This window comes from Cebus imitator, unplaced genomic scaffold, assembly GCF_001604975.1.
Source record: "Cebus imitator isolate Cc_AM_T3 unplaced genomic scaffold, Cebus_imitator-1.0 Scaffold87, whole genome shotgun sequence".
In the NCBI taxonomy this organism is placed as follows: Eukaryota; Metazoa; Chordata; class Mammalia; order Primates; family Cebidae; genus Cebus; species Cebus imitator.
In genome coordinates this window covers 369,753-390,513 of record NW_016107402.1, presented here as the reverse complement: position 1 = coordinate 390,513, position 20,761 = coordinate 369,753, and the positions used below count along the sequence as shown (strand labels likewise).

General features: G+C 56.2%; 1 protein-coding gene across 3 annotated transcripts in view; it reads right to left on the bottom strand.

Annotated features, from left to right (window-relative positions):
* The window catches only part of EPHA8 (EPH receptor A8), a 38,979-nt gene extending 19,379 nt beyond the window's left edge, over positions 1-19,600 (bottom strand). The window contains exons 1-3 of one of the 3 annotated variants that reach the window (XM_017534489.2): positions 19,371-19,600; positions 13,803-13,867; positions 6,453-7,116 (exon numbers count right to left, since the gene is read on the bottom strand). In XM_017534489.2, the coding sequence (XP_017389978.1) occupies positions 6,453-7,116; positions 13,803-13,867; positions 19,371-19,464 (823 nt within the window). In that variant the 5' untranslated portion in view covers positions 19,465-19,600. Of the gene's footprint in view, positions 1-6,452; positions 7,117-13,802; positions 13,868-19,040; positions 19,222-19,370 lie in introns of those variants that run through there. The other 2 variants (XM_037740639.1, XM_017534490.2) reach the window with 2 other exon arrangements.
* Positions 19,601-20,761: the final 1,161 nt, after the last annotated feature.

Below are 20,761 nucleotides of genomic sequence, written 5' to 3'. Positions count from 1 at the left end.
GAGTGGATCCCACCATTATCTGCTCTGGGCAGAGACCCCAGAGGTTTGAGTGGACCAAATGCCACCCTGCCAGGCAGCTCCCGGCTCTGTCCGTGGAACTGAAGTCCTTTGCAACAGGGGCCACCGGGAAGCTCACTGCGGTTCTCTCGCCACTAAATCCTGTTCTGGAAAACTCGGTGCCTGAGAGAAGCTTCATTTACAAAGACATCACGCCACTGCAGAGCATTTCTTCTCTAGATGTTGATCATATCTCTATTATAAAAGCTAAAACCGGGTTGATTTGTAAAATTCTACGAACTTGAGAGAAAACCTGGAGTCAGGAGACATGGTCACACCCTGAAGTTGCTTCATATTCTAGAAGGCTGCAGAGCCAGAAAGGGCTTGTAAGTTGCATGGTTGGGGGAAACACACCCCAGTCTTGCAACATCTTTCCTTCCCCTCCAGAGGACCCCAAGAGGGCTCAGGCCTGCCCGGGGGCTGAGCTCAGGGCTCGGAGCCTGGTGTCATTGGGAGTCTTGATTGACACACTGTGATATTGCCTCCTCTTCCCAGAAGCCTCCCAGGAGGCTCAGTCCTGGGGCACAGCCTGGGGCTCAGCCTCCTTCTGAGCCCCGGGGGCCACTGGGGGTGGCATCATCAGAAGAGGGCTTTGCATTTTGTCAGCAGATATTTGTTGAACCTGTTGTTAAACCGAATGGCAGTAATCCTCCCTGTAATGATCCGATCCACAGCGATTAGCATCTCAGAGACCGTGTGCTTCTTCCCTCTCTCATTTATTCCTTTCCCCAACATTTATTGAGCTTCTACTATGGACCCAAGAGAAGTAAGAGCTGGGCCTGCGCTCAGGGAGCTTCCAGGGCATTGGGAGACAGACAGGCAAGGTCTCACGGTGTGATGCGGGGCCTGAGGGAAGCCCGCACGGTGGCCTGCCCTGCAAGTCTCTGAGCCGCTCCAGCCAGGGCTCACCTGGTCCTCATCAGGCCCGAGCAGCAGCTTGACTGCGGTGCCTGGGTTCCTGTCCTCACCTAACCGTCTTTGTCTGAGCTCGGTGACATCAGGCAAGTTGCTGGAAGTCAGTTTCCTCATCTGTAAGGTGGAGATCATAATTCTACCTGCCTTAGAGGGCGATGGCGAGGATGACATGAGCGAAGACGCGTAAATCCAGGCCAGGGCAGTGCCCTACACTTACAACAATTCGATGTAAGTTGGAATTCTTATAATTGTCGCCAGAAGAGGAAACAGAGGCTCAGGGAGGCTGAGTGCCTTGCCCCAGGTTCCCAGTGGAGCTGAGACATGTGGCCAGGCTGGGGAGCCCCCCGAGCTGTGGCCTTCCCCGTCCCCATCAGCACTGTCCCAGAGCTGAGAGATGGCGGCGCCGCTGTGGCTCACCCGTTGGCAGTTCTCACACGCTCGGCTAATACCCATATGGCTATAACGTGTCAAGGCCAGATTAATCCACGCAATGAAAATAAAATAATCTTTAATAAGAATACTAATCACCAGGCCTCAGGGAGCCCCGAGACCTGGAGGCTGGGCCGGGAATTAATGGCTAAGACAGATGGAGCGGCTCTGGGCTGGGGCCCGGCCCTGCCTGTCGACCCAGGGTGCTTCCGGAGCCTTCGTCCGCCTGGGTATCGGGCCTCGAGCCAGGAGGGGCTCCTGCCCCTGCCGAGGGCACCTTGCCCAGGCCGCCTGTCAGGCCAGCAGCTTCCTGCGGCCCTGGCCACCTCTCTGCTCTCCCCCGAAAGGAGCTGGAGATTTGACAAATAAGGTGCCCACCATGGAAAGCCAAAGGAAATTAATTCTAAATCAGATTTTAAACACAGCCAGGAAGGCAGAAGAGCTCCCGTTCCTGCTCCCCTCCAAAATGAGACTGATATTTATAGAAAGATGATTAGGGCTTCAAAGCATGATTTATATGCTGCGTCCAGGTGACAAGAAGGACAGCAACCAGGACTTCAGGCTCTGGGCTGCTGCTCCACTGGGTGGTGCACTGAGAGGCCCTTTGCCTTTCTGGGGTGAACCGGGGTGTGTTGGGTATGCTGGGAAGTGCAGCCTGGTGTGGGGAGGTCACTGGGTCAGGAGCTGTGGAGTGTGGGAGCTTTCTCTGGGCAGGGAGTCAGGAGATGTGAGATTCTATCAACCACCCCTCGCTATGTGCCCTGGGGTTAGTCGCTTCACTTCTCGGAGCCTCCAGTTCCCCAATGGTAAACTGGACAAGCCCCACATGGCTCTGACATTTTTCCATGGGTCTCTGAGGCCTAAGTACAATCTAAGCAAGGCCTCTAAAGAGCCATGTGACCTGGTGGGTCCCTTTTCCTGGGCTATGCTGTCTTCTGCAAAATCAGATGCTGCCCGGCCACCTTCTGAGAGCAAAACCCAAGGCAGGAAGGGTGGCTGTCGAAAGGGGTCTGACCCATGCTGTGGGTCTCAGGCTCCTGGCCCCTGCTCCTGTCACTAGAAGGACAAGGCTCAGGGCTAGGTGAGCTGGGCCTACCCACCCCCCGCCCCGCCAACTCTGTGCCTTTCCTCTCTTTAACTGCTTGCTGAGAGAATAGCCCAAAAGGGATCAGGATGTCCTCAAACCAGGCAGGGGCCCCTGGACCTCAGCAGGTCTCCTGAAGACCCCCTCAGGCTGGGCAGGGGCAGCCCTATTGCAGAAAACATCTGAGAGGTAGAGCAGGAAAGGCACCCCACTTTACTCCCAGCCCCTCCTTTGCCCCAGGCCATCCACCAAGGGACCGGGCAGCTCCAAAGAGGTCAAGGGCTTCTCCAGGGGTGGGAAGGGGGCCAGGCGGGGTTCTTGGGGCTGGCTCCCATTTGTGAAGGGCCTTAGTTTGGGACCCATGCTGCCCTTCCCAAATAAAGTTACACAGCCACAGAAGCCACCAACGGGGCTGAGAAAAGTCTTTCCTTGTGCAACTTAAAAAGGGCTTTCCAATCCCAAATCTCACTGCCTGCAGTGCACTATGAATTAATATTTTTTATAAAACCTGTAATTATCTTGCAACTGGCATAATTATGTTGTATTATGATTTAAATGTAAAATTCAAAATATGCTGCAATTCCCTAACCCTGCTTTGGCATTTCTTTGTATTTGTTATTAACGTGGCAGCAGTGCCAGGAAATGGGTGTGTCCTTGGCCTCTCCCAGTCCCGTAAGGTCCTGCCACTCAGGGCCTGGGGTTTCCACTCAGAGCCCTGCCCCTGACGTGCTGTGGAAGCTGGGCAAGACACATTCCCCCTCTGGGCTCCGCTTCCCTCTTCTGCCACACAAGGAGACTGCAGCATTACTTGAGACCTCCAAACGAGGACCTGACCCCAAAGACAGGGGGGTGGGTCTCCTTCCTACAGACAGATGTGGCTCAGTGCACTCAGGACAAATGATTGACGTACTTGTACCCGCTGGCTAAATCCAGAGTTGGGGACGGTGGCGGACCCTGAGTGCATATGCACCTGCCAACCAGCCAGACTCTTAGGACTTAAGCTGCACCAGTTACTAACCATCCATCTAAATGCCACCCCAGGGAGGAGGGAAGCAGGGCTTGGAAAAGGGCTTTGTGCACGGAGGAAGCAATTGAAGGTGCCAGAGTCAGGCAACCTGGGATCAGATCACTACCCTGCTACTTAAGTTGAGGGGCCTCAGTTTTTCTTACCTGTGAAATGGGACTATAATACTTAGCTTAGAGGACTGTTGTAAGGATAAGAAACTGCAAAGTCCCCAGAGGCAGAGACTCCCTGTACCTGTATCCCCAGTGCCAGGACACAGTAGACGCTCAGCAGAATGGACAACTGATATAACATTGAAGATGAAAAATCATCACTAAGGTCCTTCATTATCCCCATTAGAATGAGGGGATGTTTGGAGCAGATCTGGCAGGGCAAGCAGCCTGGGGCAGGCCGGGGAGAGGCGAAAAGCTTGTACATGGCTCAAAGCAACACAGATCTGCCTTCAGGCCCCAGGAGCAACTCTCACCAGCTGTGAGGCCTAAGCAGGTAATACTACCTCTTACGCCTCAGCTTCCCCATCTGTAAAATGGGATTGTGAGACCTGCCTCGCTGTAATGAGCAAATGAGCTGGGATGTGATGTGCCCGCTGTAAACTGTGCAGGCAGTACCGGTGTGGGAGGTTTTTCTTCCCCAGTGCAAAGCTGAGACATACAGGGCTGTCTGTGACAGGAACCATGAAAGGCCGGTGGCCTGGAAGCCTGGCAAACCTGACTGCAGAGGGCAGAACAGACCCAGAAATGGGCAAATGCCACAGAAGCTGCTTTGGGGTTTAGAGTTCAGGACAGGAGAAGACTCATAGAAATTGGGGATGTGAAACAAGATTTCTTAAGAAAACCAGAGATCGGGCCAGACGTGGTGGCTCATGTCTGTAATCCCAGCACTTTGGGAGACCAAGGCAGGCGAATCACTTGAGGTCAGGAGTTCGAGGCCAGCCTGGCCAACATGGTGAAATCTTGTCTCTACTAAAAACACAAAAATTAGCTGGGCATGGTGGTGGGCGCCTGTAATCCCAGATACTTGGGAGGCTGAGGCAGGAGAATCGCTTGAACCTGGGAGGAGGAGGTTACAGTGAGCTGAACTGAGATCATGCCATTGCACTCCAGCCTGGGCAACAAGAGTGAAAACTCTGTCTCAAAAGAAAAGAAAAGAAAAAGAAAACCAGAGAGTCTCTGGGAAGGGCTAGAAAGGGCCTGGTGGCTGCCGGGGAGATCCTGGCCCCAGAGATCTCTGGGCAAGACAGCTCCTAAGTAGGGCCAGCTGGACTGCATACCCACCTGTTACCACCTGAGGCTGTCAGCCTATGTCATGCCCAGTCCTGTTAGCACTCAGAGGCCTTTCCTGCCTACCTGCTGGGGGTGGAGGGATGGGTGATGAGGACTAAAGGTCCCTCTTACTGTGGCCCTGGGGCCTGTGATGTAGCAGCAAAAGGCTAGGGGCATATTCCTGGTGGCTGACAAGGGCCCCGTTCCAGTTTTCACTAACGGTGTCTGGGGACAGGCTCTTGACTCTCTGATCCCTGCATGGGAACATCCCCCTCCCTTCTACCCCTCAGTCCAGGGGATCCAATGATCTCAGCAGCCAGGCTTCACTGTGCCCCGGGGCTGAGCCACCATATGCCCAGCTACTAGGAAGACCAAAGAAGGGCAGAGAGAAACTGAAAGATCAGGAATAGCTGGGCACCTGATATTTGTCCACACAAGCTCACTTAGTGTTCCCTGCTCTTGGGGTGCCTGGCTGCACAGACCTCCCCCAACATGCACACACATACGCACATACCATGTATGCACACATGCATGTGCACACATGCACACACCATGCATACACACATGCATGCACACACGCCATGCATACACACATGCATGCACACACATACCATGCATACACACATACATGCATGCACGCACACGCCATGCATATACGCATGCGTGCACACACATGCCATGCATACACACATGCATGCACACACACACACCATGCATACACACATACATGCATGCACACACGCACAAACCATGCACGCATACAGCCATGAGTGCCACCTGGGCCTAGACTCCCCCGTCTGTGTGACCTGCTCCTGCTCTGGCACAGGAACCCAGCAGTGCACCTATGGGCACAGGTGCCACCCCAAGTCATGACCCAAGGGCTCTCTGCTCACTGTCCTCCTCCACAACCCTGCCTGTCTTCTCCCACAGGTCCCTGCTGATAAGCTCCCCCTGAACAGAGGCAGTCTGTCCTTCAGCAGGGCACCAAGGATGGGCCCAACACAGACTGTACTCCCTGGGTGCTCCTGACTTCATATCCCTCACTGTGCTCATTCAGGGCCCCACTGTGCTCATTCAGGGCCCCGGCCCCACTTCCCTCCACCCTACAGGTTAGAAGTTCATTGGTTTCGAGCACCAATTCTGAAGCCAGACTCTGGGTTCAAATCACAGCTCTGCCATTCCTAGCTACATGACCTTGGTCAAGACGCTTTGCCTTGCTGTGTCTCAGTCTCCTCATCTATAAAACCAGGATAACAGTAGTTCCTAGGTCATAGGTAGTGGCGAGGATTCAATGAGTCAATACTTGGAAAGTGCTTAGAACAATGTCTGACCTGAGTTAGCCCATGGGATCATTCCCTAATCCAGGTAGGAACCCATAGCATACCCAACTGCACAGGTGCCTTTAGCTGTACCCCCACAGAAGGCACCACCTGGCCGGAGTCTGTTCCTCTCCCTCTCACTCCAACTTCTTGTTCCCACATCCTTCCCCAAAACAGGGACACAGGTGGCCCGGCGTATATGCTGACGCAGGCACACTGGAGGTTTATCCATCTTCCCAGGGGCTGTGGGGGCTACCCAGGTGCCTGTGGGCTCTAATGTCCCCCCCACACCCACCCTGGCAGCCCTGCCCAGACCAAGCGGCGCTGCCAGCTGACCCTTGCCCAGGCCACGGCGCACTCACCCACACAGGCATCCCGCCGCTCCTCATAGCCCGCGCTGCACACGCACTTGCCGATGGGCACCAGCCACTCGCCCTCTGCGCTGCAGTACATCTTGGGCGTGTCCCGCTCCTCGGAGTGCCGCACGCACTGGCCCCGTACCTCCACCAGTGAGGACGAGTCAGCCCCCGTCACCGCCTCCGAGAAGGCAGCCAGATTACGCACCATGGCAGGGCACTTCTTATAGTAGATGCGGAGAGAGAGGATGGCCAGGCAGGCACCGATGTCCTGGAAGGCCAGGTAGAAGCCACGCTTGCTGAGGGGACCCACGCCGCGCACCTCCGTGTTGAGCTTGAGGCGCCGCACACCAAGGTCAGCACCTGTGAAGCTCTCATCGGCCGCAATGGTGTCGATCTTGAGGAACTGGCTTTCTTGCGTGCTGGCCCCCAGGTCACGGTCCGACTCCAGGTAGTAGAGGTTGAAGGTCTCCTTGCAGGTGCCCAGCACACCGGGCATGCTGTTGCAGTCACGCAGGGTAAACTTGATCTCGGCGTAGACGCGGTGGGCGCCGTCGCGGGGCACCCAGCTCGTGCGCAGCCAGTTGTTCTGGTTGGGGCTCATGACGTTGCACACCTGGTACGTGTGGATGGGCTGGAAGGACTCATCCACCTCGTTGATGGAGTCCCACTGTGGGCAGAGAGAACACAGCCACTAACGCAGAGCCAGCACCTCGCCGCCCTTTGCCAATGACCCTGTGTATTGTGTTGGAAAAATAAACAAAGGAGCTGTCCTCCTGGTGGACTGTCATCGCTACCAGGTGCCCCTGCAGAAGTGATCTTGCAGAGGGCCACCATCTTCTGGAGAAGTGTTATTTACTAACCCTGGGGATGAGGAAATAAAGGCTCTGACCTGTGAGCCACTCCTCTGAGGTCATGCAGTTATCAAGTAATGGCTGTATGGGAATCAGGCCTGCCTGATGCCAAAGCCCTGCCCTCATTTCTCTGTGGCTCCTCATATCTTTCCTAGAGTGGCGGGATTTGCCTGGGGAAGTCAGTCAGTCCAGTTTCCACATCAGCTGCCAGAGGGATCTTTCTAATATATGAACCTCACTTCAGATCCTTCAGCAGCCTCTCCTGCACTGCTGCTTGTTGAGTGACTGCCTAATCCACGGACTCTCTCCCCACTGTTCTTGCTGTTAGCCTGGGCTGGCCTGGGTCCCACTGAAGGGAATCCCAGGATATGAGAAAGCTGAGTGGAATTGCTTCTGTGCCGTCTGCTGGCTGGGCATCAGTGATTCAGAAACAAACCAGACACTCTCAACAGAGCGAAAAGGTAACCCATGAAATGGGGGAAAATATGTGCAAATCATGTAGCTGATAAGGGATTAATATCCAGCATACATAAAGAATTCCCACAACTCAACAACAGCAGAAAAGAAACAGTCCAGTTAGAAAATGGGCAAAGGACTTGGGCAGACATTTCTCTAAAACAAAAAATTCAGATAGCCAAATGGCACATGAAAAGATGTTCAATGTCACTAATCATTAGGGAAACACAAATCAAAACTGCGAGATACCACTTCATACCCATTAGGATGGCTGTTATAAATAATAATAATAATAATGAGTCCGTGTGCAGTGGCTCACCTGTAATCCCAGCACTCTGGGAAGCCGAGGTGAGTGAATCACCTGAGATCAGGAGTTCGAGACCAGACTGGCCAACATGGTGAAACTCCATCTCTTAAAAATACAAAAAATAGGGGGGTGTGGTGGTGTACACCTGTAATCCCAGCAACTCGGGAGGCTGAGGCAGGAGAATCCCTTGAACTTGGAAATCGGAGGTTGAAGTGAGCCAAGATCATGCTACTACACTCCAGGTGGGGCAACAGAGTGAGACTCCATCTCAAATAATAATGATAACAATAATAATAATATGTTGGCAAGGATGTGGCAAAATTAGAACCCTGTGCATTGCAGGTGAGACTGTGAAATGGTGCAGCTGCTGTGGAAAACAGTATGGCAGCTTCTCAAAATGTTTAAAATAGAATTACCATATGATCCAGCAATCCCATTTCTGGGTATAGATCCAAAAGAATTGAAAGGAAGGTCTCAAAAAGATATTTGTACAGCCCTATTCATAGCAGCATTATTCACAATAGCCAGAGTGTAGAAGGAACCCAAGTGTACATCAATGAACGAACCAATAAGTAAAATGGTAAAAAGTGGTATATACCTACGATGGAGTATTAGCCTTAAAAAGGAAGGAAATTCTGCCACATGCTACAACACAGATACACCTTAAAGACAAGCCAAACAAAATCAGCTAGAAACGAAAGAACAAATATCGTTAGGATTCCACTTATACACAGTACCTAGTCAGATTCAGAGAGACAGAAAGAATGGGAGCTACCAGGGTGGCAGGGAGGGGGAGGGGGCAGCTCTGTTTAAGGGTGCAGAGTTTCCATTTTGCAGGATGAAAGGAATCTTGGAAGTAGCGGTGGTGACGGCCACACAGCAATGCGAATGCACTACATGTCACCAATCTGTGCTCTTAAAAAGGATTAAGACAATAAACTTTACGTGATGTGTATTTTACCAGAATAAAAAAAGAAAGAAATATGTCAGAAACACTCCCTGTGCTCAAGTGCCCCAGTCCACCAGATTCGGCAGTGTGGGGTGATGAGCTGAGGGAATCCAGGTGGGTGAGACTCCCAGGCCCCTCCCCAGCGCTCCTACGTGTGGGCATCTGTAATTTACACTGCAGTGAAGCAGGGCCCTCTTGCAAGGGGTGGGGGTCTGCAGAAGACGGGAGGGGAGAGCCTGAGCTTCCACCGCTGCTGAGCACCAGCTGGCCAGGAGCAGTCCTTGCTGAGCTGACTTCAAGGACTCATGAGGGCTCCGAGGAGGAGCTGGAGGAGGAGGGCAGAGGGAGGGGTTGGTTCTGGGGCCCTGTCCTGGTTCCTCCACACATGCAACACCTTGACTTTCTTCAACTGTCCTTGAACTAGAGATCCTGTTGCTTAAAGGGGAAGGGGGGCTTCGTGACCAGATGCTCTGAGAACCCATGGGCTCCACAAGTGCTAGAGAGAAGGCCATGGATATCTTAAGTCTTTTCCTGCCCATCCCAAGCCCCTCTGTCTAACCTCGTCCTGATCCTCAGTGCCCACATCTGTAAGATGGGACTCAAATAGTCCCCACTTCAGTGAGGCTTGAGAGGATGCAGTGGGAAAATGCCTGCAAAGTGCTTAGCTCAGGCCTGGCACGGGAAGGCACTTGATGAATGGGCCTAATATGATACTGAGCTGGTAGCATCTTCACAGCCCACCTGCCTGCCTCCAGGGACCATGTGGGAAGATTCCCTGCTTCCAAAGGGGCCCCAGAGAGTGCCAGCCTCACCTGAAAGAGTTTATGCTTCCGAGTCCCCCCGACCCAAGAAGGACCCCTGATCCCCACCCCGCTCTGCTGCTAGAGGCTCCAGGCAGTGCGGCATCACATCTGGGGTTAAAGTCATTGTCACAATTAATGGAGCACCAAAGAGCCAGCCAGCTGCTCCCTGTGTATCTCCTGCCAGGGACCCGGATAAATTAATCAGCTCAATCTGAGTCTACTCCAGCTGCCCTACTGGAGCCAAGGGCCTGGCCTAGCCCTGCCAGCCCCAGGAGCTGTTTCAGATGCCCAAAGTGGCATGGACTCCTGGAGGTCTAATGCAAGGGCAGAATCAGCCCTGTTCCCTGTCTGGGCACCCCCACCCCACCTGAAACTGCCAGTGTGAGCATCCAAAACACAAGGCTGGCCATGCTCCCCACCTGCTGAAAACTCGGACAATTCCTCGTTACCCTAAACATCAAGTCTGATGCTCTGAGTGGGATAAAGACACCCTGGAGCCAGCCAGGGCCCAGGCGTGCCCTCCTGGCTGCCGGCACTTAGGGGAATGCCATCTCAGCCAACAGCCGTGCAGTGAGGGTGGGACCAGACCCACCTCCTCATAGGTGGGCCCCTGCCACAGGGGGGTCCAGCTCACTGCACCAAAGCCCTTGCATAGCATGCTCGATGCCACTCCCATCTCCACTGCTTCTCAAGCCCAGACACCGGCTCGGCACGCTGCTCCCCCAACTCTGTCCCCCTCCCAGACCAGAATGCAGTGAGCCAGCTGCGCAGTGTTTGGTGAGGCGTATTCTCTCTCTGAAGCTTCGGCTTCTCTTCTGTAAAATGGGGTAGCAAATGCGTGCTCCTTCCATCTGCTGCAGGGGGTGGTAAGAATTACATGAAACAATGAAAATGAACCTGCCCGCTTACCTAAAGCAGCGTTTGTGAGTAGATGCTAATTCGCCAGAGCAGACGGAGCACATCCCAGCGTGCGTGCGGGAGTTCCCGGGAGCAGAGAGAAGGACGCAGCCTGATGAAGAGCAGGGGGTCTGAGCCAGACCTCCCCCAGTCTTCGTAGAATTGCTTCGCCTCTGAGAGCTTTCAGTTTCTTGTTGGTAAAATGGCCTTTTCATGTATCATCCCATTGATGGCACTGCATGGAACAGTTCTAAGATTGTCCCCGTGTTATAAATGAGGGGGTGGAGGCGACGTAAGTGATCTGCCTGAATCACACTGACTACCGGCGGCAGAGCTCCTGTTCATCAGGACCCGGTGCCCTAGCCCTTCAGGCTCTGCCACCTGCCTGACAATCGGGGTAATGTTTCTGAGACTGGAGACCACCCTGGGTGACTCTGTCCTCAAGCTAGTGAATGGACTCCAGAATCAGAGAGGTGGAGAGAACCTGAAGGACCGTCTCCAGAGGTCCCTCCCCGAGCTGGGCAGGAGAATCACCTGGAAAGCTTATTTTATTTTATTTTTGAGACAAGATCTCTCTCTCTCACCCAGGCTGGAGTACAGTGACTCAATGCAGCCTCAACCTTCCAGGCTCAAGCAGTCCTCCCACCTCAGCCTCCTAAGTAGCTGGGACCACAAGAATGCACCACCACGCCCAGCTAATTTTAAAATTTTTTTGTAGAGAAAGGGTCTCACTATATGTTGCCCAGGCTGGTCTCAAACTCCTAGTCGCAAGCAAGCCTCCCACTTCAGCCTCCTAAAATGCTACTATTACAGGAATGAGCCACCATGCCCGGCTCCCTGGAAAGCTGATTAAACAGAAGATTCCCAGGCCCCTCCTCAGACCTCCTGGATGTGGGACTCCGCATGCTTTGCCTGCTAGCCTGAACCTGACACAGGTTCAAGGTCTAGAGTTTGGGAATCAGATCTGATTCCAGCCTTCCCTCCTCTCTGAGAAACCCCTGTCTGCAGGCCCCCTGGAGATGGCAGGCAGTCCCTGGCTCAGCAGAGAGTGAAGATTTCCCTTTCCGTCTCATGCCATGGTCACAGAGTGGGCCTCACTGCCTCAGTTCAAAGGCGGCATAAGGGACTCCCCACAGGCTCTAGGCTCAGAGAGAGCCAAGTTTGAGCCCAGCTTGCCATCAGCTGGTACCCGTCTGATGATGGACAAGTTACTTCTCACTGCTCTGAGCCTCAGCTTCCTCATCTGGGAAGTGCGGTGGCCACGCCCACCTCACAGGATTGGGGAGTAATGAGCTGATGCCCGTGACCTGCTCAGAGGTGAGTGAATCTAAGTTGCCTGATTTGTTCTAACTCTCAAAATGCAATGCCAGATGCTGAGCTATGCTTTACAGCGTCCTACACGAAACCCACCTGAGACTGGCAGCGCCAGCATCCAAAACACGAGGCCGGCCATGCTCCCCACCTGCTGAAAACTCGGACAATTCCTCGTTACCCTAAACATCAAGTCCGATGCTCTGAGTGGGATAAAGACACCCCGGAGCCAGCCAGGGCCCAGGCGTGCCCTCCTGGCTGCCAGGACTCAGGGGAATACCATCTCAGCCAACAGCCATGCAGTGAGGGTGGGACCAGGACCTACCTCCTCATGGGTGGGTCCCAGCTCACTGCACCAAAGCCGTTGCATAGCATGCTCATACTGGGAAGAATGGCCACACCAAGGAGTGTTTTACAGAGGGGGAGACTGACGCGCCGGGAGGTAAAGGGACGCCCCAAGAACCTGGCTTCCGTCCTCAGGCAGTGGTGCTGTCAGGTGATGAGGGCTCCCTCCAGGCTTGGGGACTGAGAAGCAGAGCCATGTGGCCTGCCCCCAGTTCCCGGGAGCCCAGTGCATGAGGACTGATGACAGGCTGAGCTCACTACTGCCTAGTGACAAGACCCCCAGAGAGAGAGGAGCGGGGCGGTGTCCAGACTTCCAACCACAGGCCACAAAAGGCCCAGACGAAAACTCTACCCAAAGTCCGGAAAGGCCCTTCATAAACATGAACTGTTGGTGTCAGTATCATCATCCTTACTAATCTTATTATCCCTCTGTCTCCAGAGCCATAGGAGCTGAACGTGGACATGAAAGAAGTCAGGTCTGCATGATGTGCTCGTGTCCGTTGCAGGGATGTGTGCAGGTGTGTGTGTGTTTCTGAGCACGCTGGCGAGAGAGAGTTCATGTGAGACAGTAACTCTGTGAGATAACACGTGAGTAACAATGCTAATGGTCACCATAAAAGCCTCCATTCATGAGGTCTCACCCTGTGCCAGACTCGGTGCCAAGACTGTGTCATCCGCCCTCACCCTGGCACATACCTGGGAGGTCATCACAGGCTTGTCCCTTTCTACAGATGGGGAAACTGAGACACAGAGAGGTGAAGCAGTGACCCACCATAGTAGCTAAGGGTGGGATGAGGGCCACCTGCTGGTCAGCGGCAGGGCCGGGATTCCACCAGGCTCGTAAGCTCATCCTACTCTACTGCCTTGCCCCCGCGGGATTGAGAGAAGAGAAGCAGGGGATAGGGCAGTGCGGCCTTGTCACTGCAGCCCCTTCCGGGAGGATGGGGGCACAGTCTGTGAGCACTTTACCCACAGGGACCTGAAGGCTGAGGCCAGAGTCACCATGGAGCCCTGGGAGCTTGGCCACAGTGGGGAGAGAGACAAGCAGAGACTCCAGGACTCGGAGTGGCTCCTGGTGAGGCCAGGGCAGCTGGGAGGGAGGGACCGAGCCAGAGGGCAGGAAGGCCTGGCTAGCCTCCTCTGTCCTGGCCTGCACCTCATGATTCTGTAGGATACAGCCATGGGGACGCCCAGACCTGGGGCCTCAGACTTGAAGAGTCAGGGCTTTGGTGCCCGAGTTGCTTCTGTAATTTCAAAGATCTGTATGCACTAAACTGTTAGGTGATCAGCAGCACTAACTGCTGTGTGCCCTTGGGTAAGTCCCTTGACTTCTCTGGGCCTCTGCTTCTTTTTGATCTATCTAATGCCAACTCTGAGTGGCAGCCTCTCTCTGCTCACAGAGGGATGACGTTGTCCCCACCGCCCATCACTCACCCCATGAGCCGGATACGTGAGCCAGCCCCAGTCCCCGTGGATGGTCGACGTGTCCAGCAAATTCACTGCAAAACAGGAGACAATAAGGCATCAGGCCCCTGTGACCTCTCTCCACCCCTCAAGAGCAGCCTGACCCAACTACACTGGTCCATGCTCAGCCCCCAGCACACAGCTCCCATGGGTCCCTCTGCCTAAATGTCCTTTCTTTCCTCCCCTCTCTTTGAAGGCTCAGTTTAAGTTCTCTCTCTTCTTGAAGACTTCCTCTACTCCTTTGGCCAAACAGTAATATTCTGAACTCCCACAATACAAGTGGTTCTAGGTGCCAGGTGTCTCTGGTTGGTGGCGCAGTGAGACAGGTGGACTCGAGGCTGGCAGGCCTCAGATCCCAGTTCTGCCACTTAGGAGCTGTGCATCCTAGGCAATCCCTTCACCTCCCTGAGCCTCAGTTTCCTCCTCTGTAAAATGGAGTGATAATGATTCTGGTCCCATGGGGCTTTTGTGACCATGACCTGGCCCTTGTCTCATGTAACAGCCATGGTGACATTCAAGCGTCCATGCTGCAAAGTCATACCTCCCATCTAGGACTGGCCCCAGCTTCATCATTACTGTGTTCCCTGCATGGTGCCCGGCATCTAGCACCTCCTCTGTACACATCTGGTGTGGAGGGGCTTCAGGGTTAAGAGCTGCCTCTTAGTGAACACCTACTATGTGCTGATACCTGTAAGGGGAGCTTGAGATGCCTCATCTGCGCCCCACACAACCACCAGAGAGGTGGCCATTATTATCTCCATTTTATTGATGAAAGAGCTGTGCCTCAGGGAGGTCCCGGAATGTGCCAATAGCCCCATAGATTTAGCTGGCAGGGCTGGCATTCCGGGCACCTGCCGTAGCAACTGTGGGCCATCCACCATCCCTGGATGCTCGGGCCGAGAAGCAGAACCTCTGAGCGGTCCCCACAGCGGGGAAGGAGCACTGGTCCAAAGGGCAAGTCACTCTAAGTCAGGCCCTCTGCAGAGGGGACCCTGCAGCTCAACGTGGTAGGAAAAAGAGCCCGTCTTGGAAGTCAGACATTCCTGGGCCCATGTCTCCAGGCAGCTACTTATTAGCAGGTGACCTTCACTTTTTTGACCCTCAATTTTCTCATCTGTAAAAGGGGTTCACAGTACCTAAGGGTGGGATGAGGATCAGGAAAGCACGTAGAGCCTGGAGCCAGTGCTGGTCCTTACCAACACTAGTTCCCCTTCTCTAAGTCCCGCCGTCCTGCCTCTCTCCGCTTGTGGCCACACCCTCGCTTATGGAGATACAGATGCAGTACGCTGTTTAGAAATCAGGGCTCAACAGGCTCTAACTGCTGTGTGTCCTTGTTTAAATCCCTTCGCCTCTCTGCTCGCTTTTGATCTAGCTGGTGATTGTTGTATGAGAGGGCTTTTGGCTCCAGAGTCCCACAGCTTTCCTTTTCACTCTGCCTTCCGTGAACCTCGTCTCCCGGCCAACAGCCAGGCGCTTTCAACCACCCCAGTCAGTGGGCTGGTGCAGGTGACAGGGGGTTAAAGCCCTCCTGGAACTTTCCAGCCGGGAGGCTGGGTGTCCTTCTGCCTGAGATTTGTACAGCTCTAAGCCTGCCCCTCAAAGACAAGACAAGTGTCCTCAGGAAATGCTGGAGTGAGGATGCTCTTATTTGCTGATTTTCTCCTGCCGCTCACCCTCCCCGCCCCACTGTCAGGGACCCTGGAGGAGGCTGGCTGAAAGGAGCTGGCAGAACTAGAGAGGGGGTCTCCGTGCTCCTCCCTGCGTTCCTCCCTGGGTCCCCAGGGGCCACCTGGGATCAGGGGACAGAGCGAATGTCCACAGAGGGACCTCCTCCTCCCCGAGCTGGCCCCACACCAGGGGCAGAGGCAGAGAGAAGGAGGCTTCCCGCCTCCCTCCCTCCCTCCCTCTCAGGCAATGTAGAGAAAACTGGGTCAGGCAATCTCTCCTCCTGCCGGCTGGTGGGAGGGGGAGGGGGTCGCACTGCAGTTTCCCCCAGACCAGCAAGGCTGAGTTTGGGGAGAGGGTGAGAGAAGGACCCCTCACCTTCCGTCCCAACCCACATCCCTGACCCAGGTCTCGGAGTGGCTGGACCCCTTCTCTGATCCGGCCTGGATGCAGTCCAGACCAGCCCCTACCCGGGAGCCACCGGAGTGATGTCCACCACTCAGGATTCTCCCCCTGGAGCGTGCGGGCTTCAGGGCTTGCAGATACCGCTCTCCAGGCCCTGCCCTCCTCGAGGAAGCCCCACCTCATCTGCAGCTGATTCTTGATCAACCAGCCAGGGGGCTCAGATAATCCAAAGATAAGTCAAAAGTCGATTCTATCGGATTCAGGAAGGGCTATAGGATTCCAGGGCTGTTTGTTCCAATTCCTTCCAGACCCTTCTCTGTCCCTCCCCTCCCTCCCCTTCCTCTGTCTCCACCTGCACCTTCCCTAGCCATGTCCCCTTGAATGGGTGAGAATGCAGAGTGTCCTTCGAGGGGAGCCCCAAGTCCATAGGAGGTTTGATCAGGGCTGGGTCCCCTTGGAAATTCAGACCCTCTGGTCCCCACAGCTGGCCTCTCTCCTGCCTCTTGCACTGTGGGACAGTGAAGCCAATTCTCCCCGCTGGGCCTGTCTCCCTGCTTACAAAACAGGAGGATTGGACTACATGGTCTCTCAGGGGCCTTCGGTGAAGCAAGACACTTAACCCCTCTGCCTCAGTTTCCTTATCTGAAAGATGTCCATGGGATCCCTCCTAGGCCTCTCTGCTCCGGCTGTTCTAGGGCGATGAAATGGGTCCCTCTCCTGCTCTGGGAAGCACAGATAACTCCTGAGCTGCTCCTGTCGGACTGTGGAAGGCATTATGCGATTTCTTTTTTTCTCCAGCTCTGTCGCCTTTCCCCATTCCATTTCGCTGAGACTAATACTTAAATTGATTTACATTCCCTGAGGACGCAGCGCATGATGGTGAGGCTGGAGAATTCGGGGTGGCCAGGGGACGTCAGCCAGGATTCTGAATGCCTTAGAGATCACCTCAAAGTGGAGGATAAGCCACACCAGAGAGTGACAAGCGGCCTTGGGCCTGGCAGGGATGGGGGCATCTCTGCAGGTGCAGAGCCCTTCCTGGGCCCATGGACGCCCCAGCAAGGGCCCTGAGAGTGGCCTGGTGCAGGGGTGTTGGCCAGGCTAAGGCCCTGTCACCTCTGCTAGACCCAGCTGGGAGCAGAGCCCCCTCCCTCAGTTCCAGCAGTTCCCTCGGCTGGCTCTGGTTGTTCTAGGCCAGCCCAGGGCCAGGGCTGGAGAGGACTCCCAGATGCTCCACATGGAACTCAGGCCCCAGGTCTCCACCCCATGGCTGTCTGACTCGAGTGGGGAACCCACGCCTGGCTGTGGGTATCCTGCTGCATTGACTCCAGCCCTTGGACCCTGCCTCCCTTCACCCTGTACACAGACTTCCCCACCTGCCACTTCCTCAGCTGCTGGCCCCCAAACGCTGCACAGGCCCCTTCCCCAGACCCATGGTTCATCTCAGCACATGAGCCTGATCCAAGCCCCCTCTTTGAGGGGCTCAGGAGCCTCCAGCCTGTGATTCCAGAGGGTGCTGGCTCCTCCCCAGAGAAGAGAGTTGAGGCAGGGGGTTGGGGTGCACCACCCAACTCCCAGAGCCTTGAAGAGGGGCTCCTCAGAGCCTGCTGGGCAAACAAACTGGCCCCTGCCCTCCGCCCACCCTCAGAAAGCCATCTTCTCCGGCACAGCCCCCAGGGTCCAAGGCCTCTCAGATTCCCATCCTGCCTCCTTTCCTGCTCCCCGCATCCCCCAGCTCCAGGCCTCTCCTGGTGCCCCGGGAACCTGCTCCTTGTTACACCCACCCCGTCCTGCTCTGCCGGCCACCTCATCTCTTGGCCACACTGCTTGGCCCCGCTCCAGGCTGTGCCCTGGGCTCATGGGAGACTGATTTTGTCTGTGTCTGTGTGTGTTTGTTGGTGCTCATGCAATTCCGTGGGCATAAATGCAAGTGAGAGGCTCCTTATTATATATGTGGTGTGATGTATACGTGTAGACACAGAGTTGCATATTTTCATGTGTGTGCATCTGTACGTGCGTATATGTGTGTGTGTCTGCATTTCTGTGTATGTGGCTGTGTATGTTACATGGGGTGGACAGACTGACCACACATGTGAGTCTCTGCAGGCCCGGGGCCACAAGTGTGAATCCCAAGTGTGTGTGTCTGCATTTCTGTGTATGTGGCCGTGTATGTTACATGGGGTGGACAGGCTGACCACACATGTGAGTCTCTGCAGGCCCGGGGCCACAAGTGTGAATCCCATGTGTGTGTGTCTGTGTGTAGGGTGGGACCTTGGTGAGCTGTGTGTGAAGGGCAGATCTGGTCTGTCTGGGCGTGGAAGAGCAGCACGGGCTCCGGATGAACCTGGAGGTTCATCCTGGCAGGTGAGAATCCAGCTCTGGCCCCTGGACATCAGCCCCGGAAGCCTGCAAGGGAGACGCTCTGGCTTCCTTAGGGTAGAGCTGTGGGAACAGAGGAGGGCCAGGGCCTGGGATGGGGTGTGAGGAGTGGGACCAGAGAAGCCTCCTAAGCTGGGTGGAGCTGGGGTCCCCAGGGAGCTAATGGGTGTGTGGGTGGGAGGCTTAGGTTCTCCCTCTCAGCTCTTCTTTCCCCCCACAACTAGAAGTCATCTCCCAGGCGTTTTTGGTCTCAGTGGCTCAGTGCACCTCCACACCCGGATCCTTCCTCCCCCACGGGGCCCTCGAGTGACCCTGCCCTCCCAGCCTTCCCTGACAAGATTTTGATCTCCTGGACCTGCCTGCCTCAGTCTCTCTGTGGGCTCCCCATCCTCCAGCCCTCTCCTCCCCAAGCCCTCTCCTGCTGTACCCAAAGCTGCCTGGCCTCCATCTGGAACTCCCCTGCCCTGGATTCTTCTCCCCCGCCCCATGTTGCCAACCTGTGGCCCTCAGGCCCTGACCCCTCTCCCAGACTCTCATTCCCTGCCCCTCCTTCCTGCCTCCCCTCAAAGCTGGTCCTGCTCTCCGGGTCCGGTTTCTCAGCGCCTGGCTCCCACCTCTCCATGCCATCCCCACCCCTTTTTCCTTCCACCATCTGAACCTCCTCTCCCATTCTCCTGCCCCTCCATCCCCAGTGCCTGCCCCTCTGTCCTCTGTCCCCAACCCTGTTCCTTGCCCTACCTCGCTGTCCCCTCGCCTCCTTACCTCTTGTCTTCTGTCCGATCTGTCCCCTTGTCCCCGGCGTCTGACCCTCAGTTTTCTGTCCCCAGCTGCACATCCCTTGGTCCTGTCTCCTGTCCTTTCCCACTGTCCCCCAGCCCCGCTACCTGTCCCTCTTCCTCAAGCTCGCGGGTTCCTATCGTCACTGCTCCGTCCCTTCATCCCGGGTCTCTCCCGCGGTGGCACCCCCGGGGGGTCGAGGGATCCCGGCTGCCTCGGAGCTCAGGGTCGAGGCAAAGGAAGTTGAGCCGCAGGCAGCGCGCGCCGCACCCCGCGCCCCTCGGCCGCCCCCGCCCCGCTGCCGCCGCCGCTCACCTTCGCCGCGCGCCGCGGACACGCAGGTGGCCGCCGCCGCCGCGGCCGTGACGACCCAGAGCGCGGGGGGCAGGCGGCCCCGAGCGGGGGCCATGGCCGGGCCGGGCGGGCGGGGGCGCCGCGCACCCTCTGGCTCGGCCGCGGCGGCCCGCGCGTCGGGAGGGAGCGCGCTCCCTCGCTCTCTGCACACCCGGCCGGGCGCACACCCCGGCGCACACGCGGCTCCCAGCGCACACGCGGGCACCCGCGCCCGCCGCCGCCGCCGCCCCGGGCGGGGGCCGGCCAGTCACGGCGCCGAGCCAATCAGCACCGAGGCGGGGGGGTGGGGGACACGGAGCCCGCACCGCGGCCACCCGGCCAGCGGCCACGGCCGCGGCACGTGCGCACGCCCACACTCCCCCGCCGGGCACCTTCGGGGACGCGCCCCGCGAGGCGCACGTGGACCCAGGGCCCCCGAGCGCAGAACCACCATCGGGACGTCCCGGCACCCCGGGACCAGACCCACCCGGGGATTCCCCCTGTAGACACGCGCGCGCGGGCCGCACATCCACTGCACGCTCGCTCCTGCACGCATGACCCGGGACACCGAGTGCCTCACGCGGTGATACCCTCGGATATACACACACGAGTTCATCGGCAGAGGCTGGGAGACCGGCTCAGCAGCAAACTCGGAGGCACTTTTAGGGGAAAAACAAAAAAAAACCCAAAACCAAAACTCTCTCCCTTTCCCCACTCCAATGACCCCGGGTTTAGGGACCACGGCAGGCATTTAGGGAGGCCTCAGATTGCAGTGGTCAGGAGTGCCGGCTGAGGAACCAGGAAGACAACTGTCCTGCTGTGTGGCCTTAGGCAATTTTCTTAACCTCCCTGAGTCTACATTTCCATGTCTGTAAAGCAGGGATACCAGTATGGATATCCTAGGGTGGCTGTAAGAAGTGAAAGAGCCCAAGTGGAACTCCTGGGAGACAGCCGGGCACAGAGCCAGGTGGCCAGTTTGGCAGCTGTTCTCCAGTGAGGGGGACTGTTATTCCCTGCTTTTTCCTCCCCTGACCTTCTCTGCCTCCAGTTCCATCCCCCAGGACTACGGGGCTCATCCTGGGATGGCCTCAGGCTGTGAGGGGAGGACAGGGATGTAGGGCTCTACCCTGGGGCCTGCTCTGCCACCCTCCCTCCCTCACACACCTGGTGGGCCAAGCAGCCCGGGATGCAAGTAAGAGACCTGCAGCTTCCTGGTGGTGGGGGCTGGGGGGGGAGTGCCCGCTGGGGGCAAGTCCCTGACCGCTTCCCGCTGCCGTCTGGCACAGATCATTGTCCAGTCCCCTCTTCCTCCGCTCCCAGCTCCTGTGGTCACTGGGGTGAACTGGAACCATGGCTGGAAGTTCCATAGGATG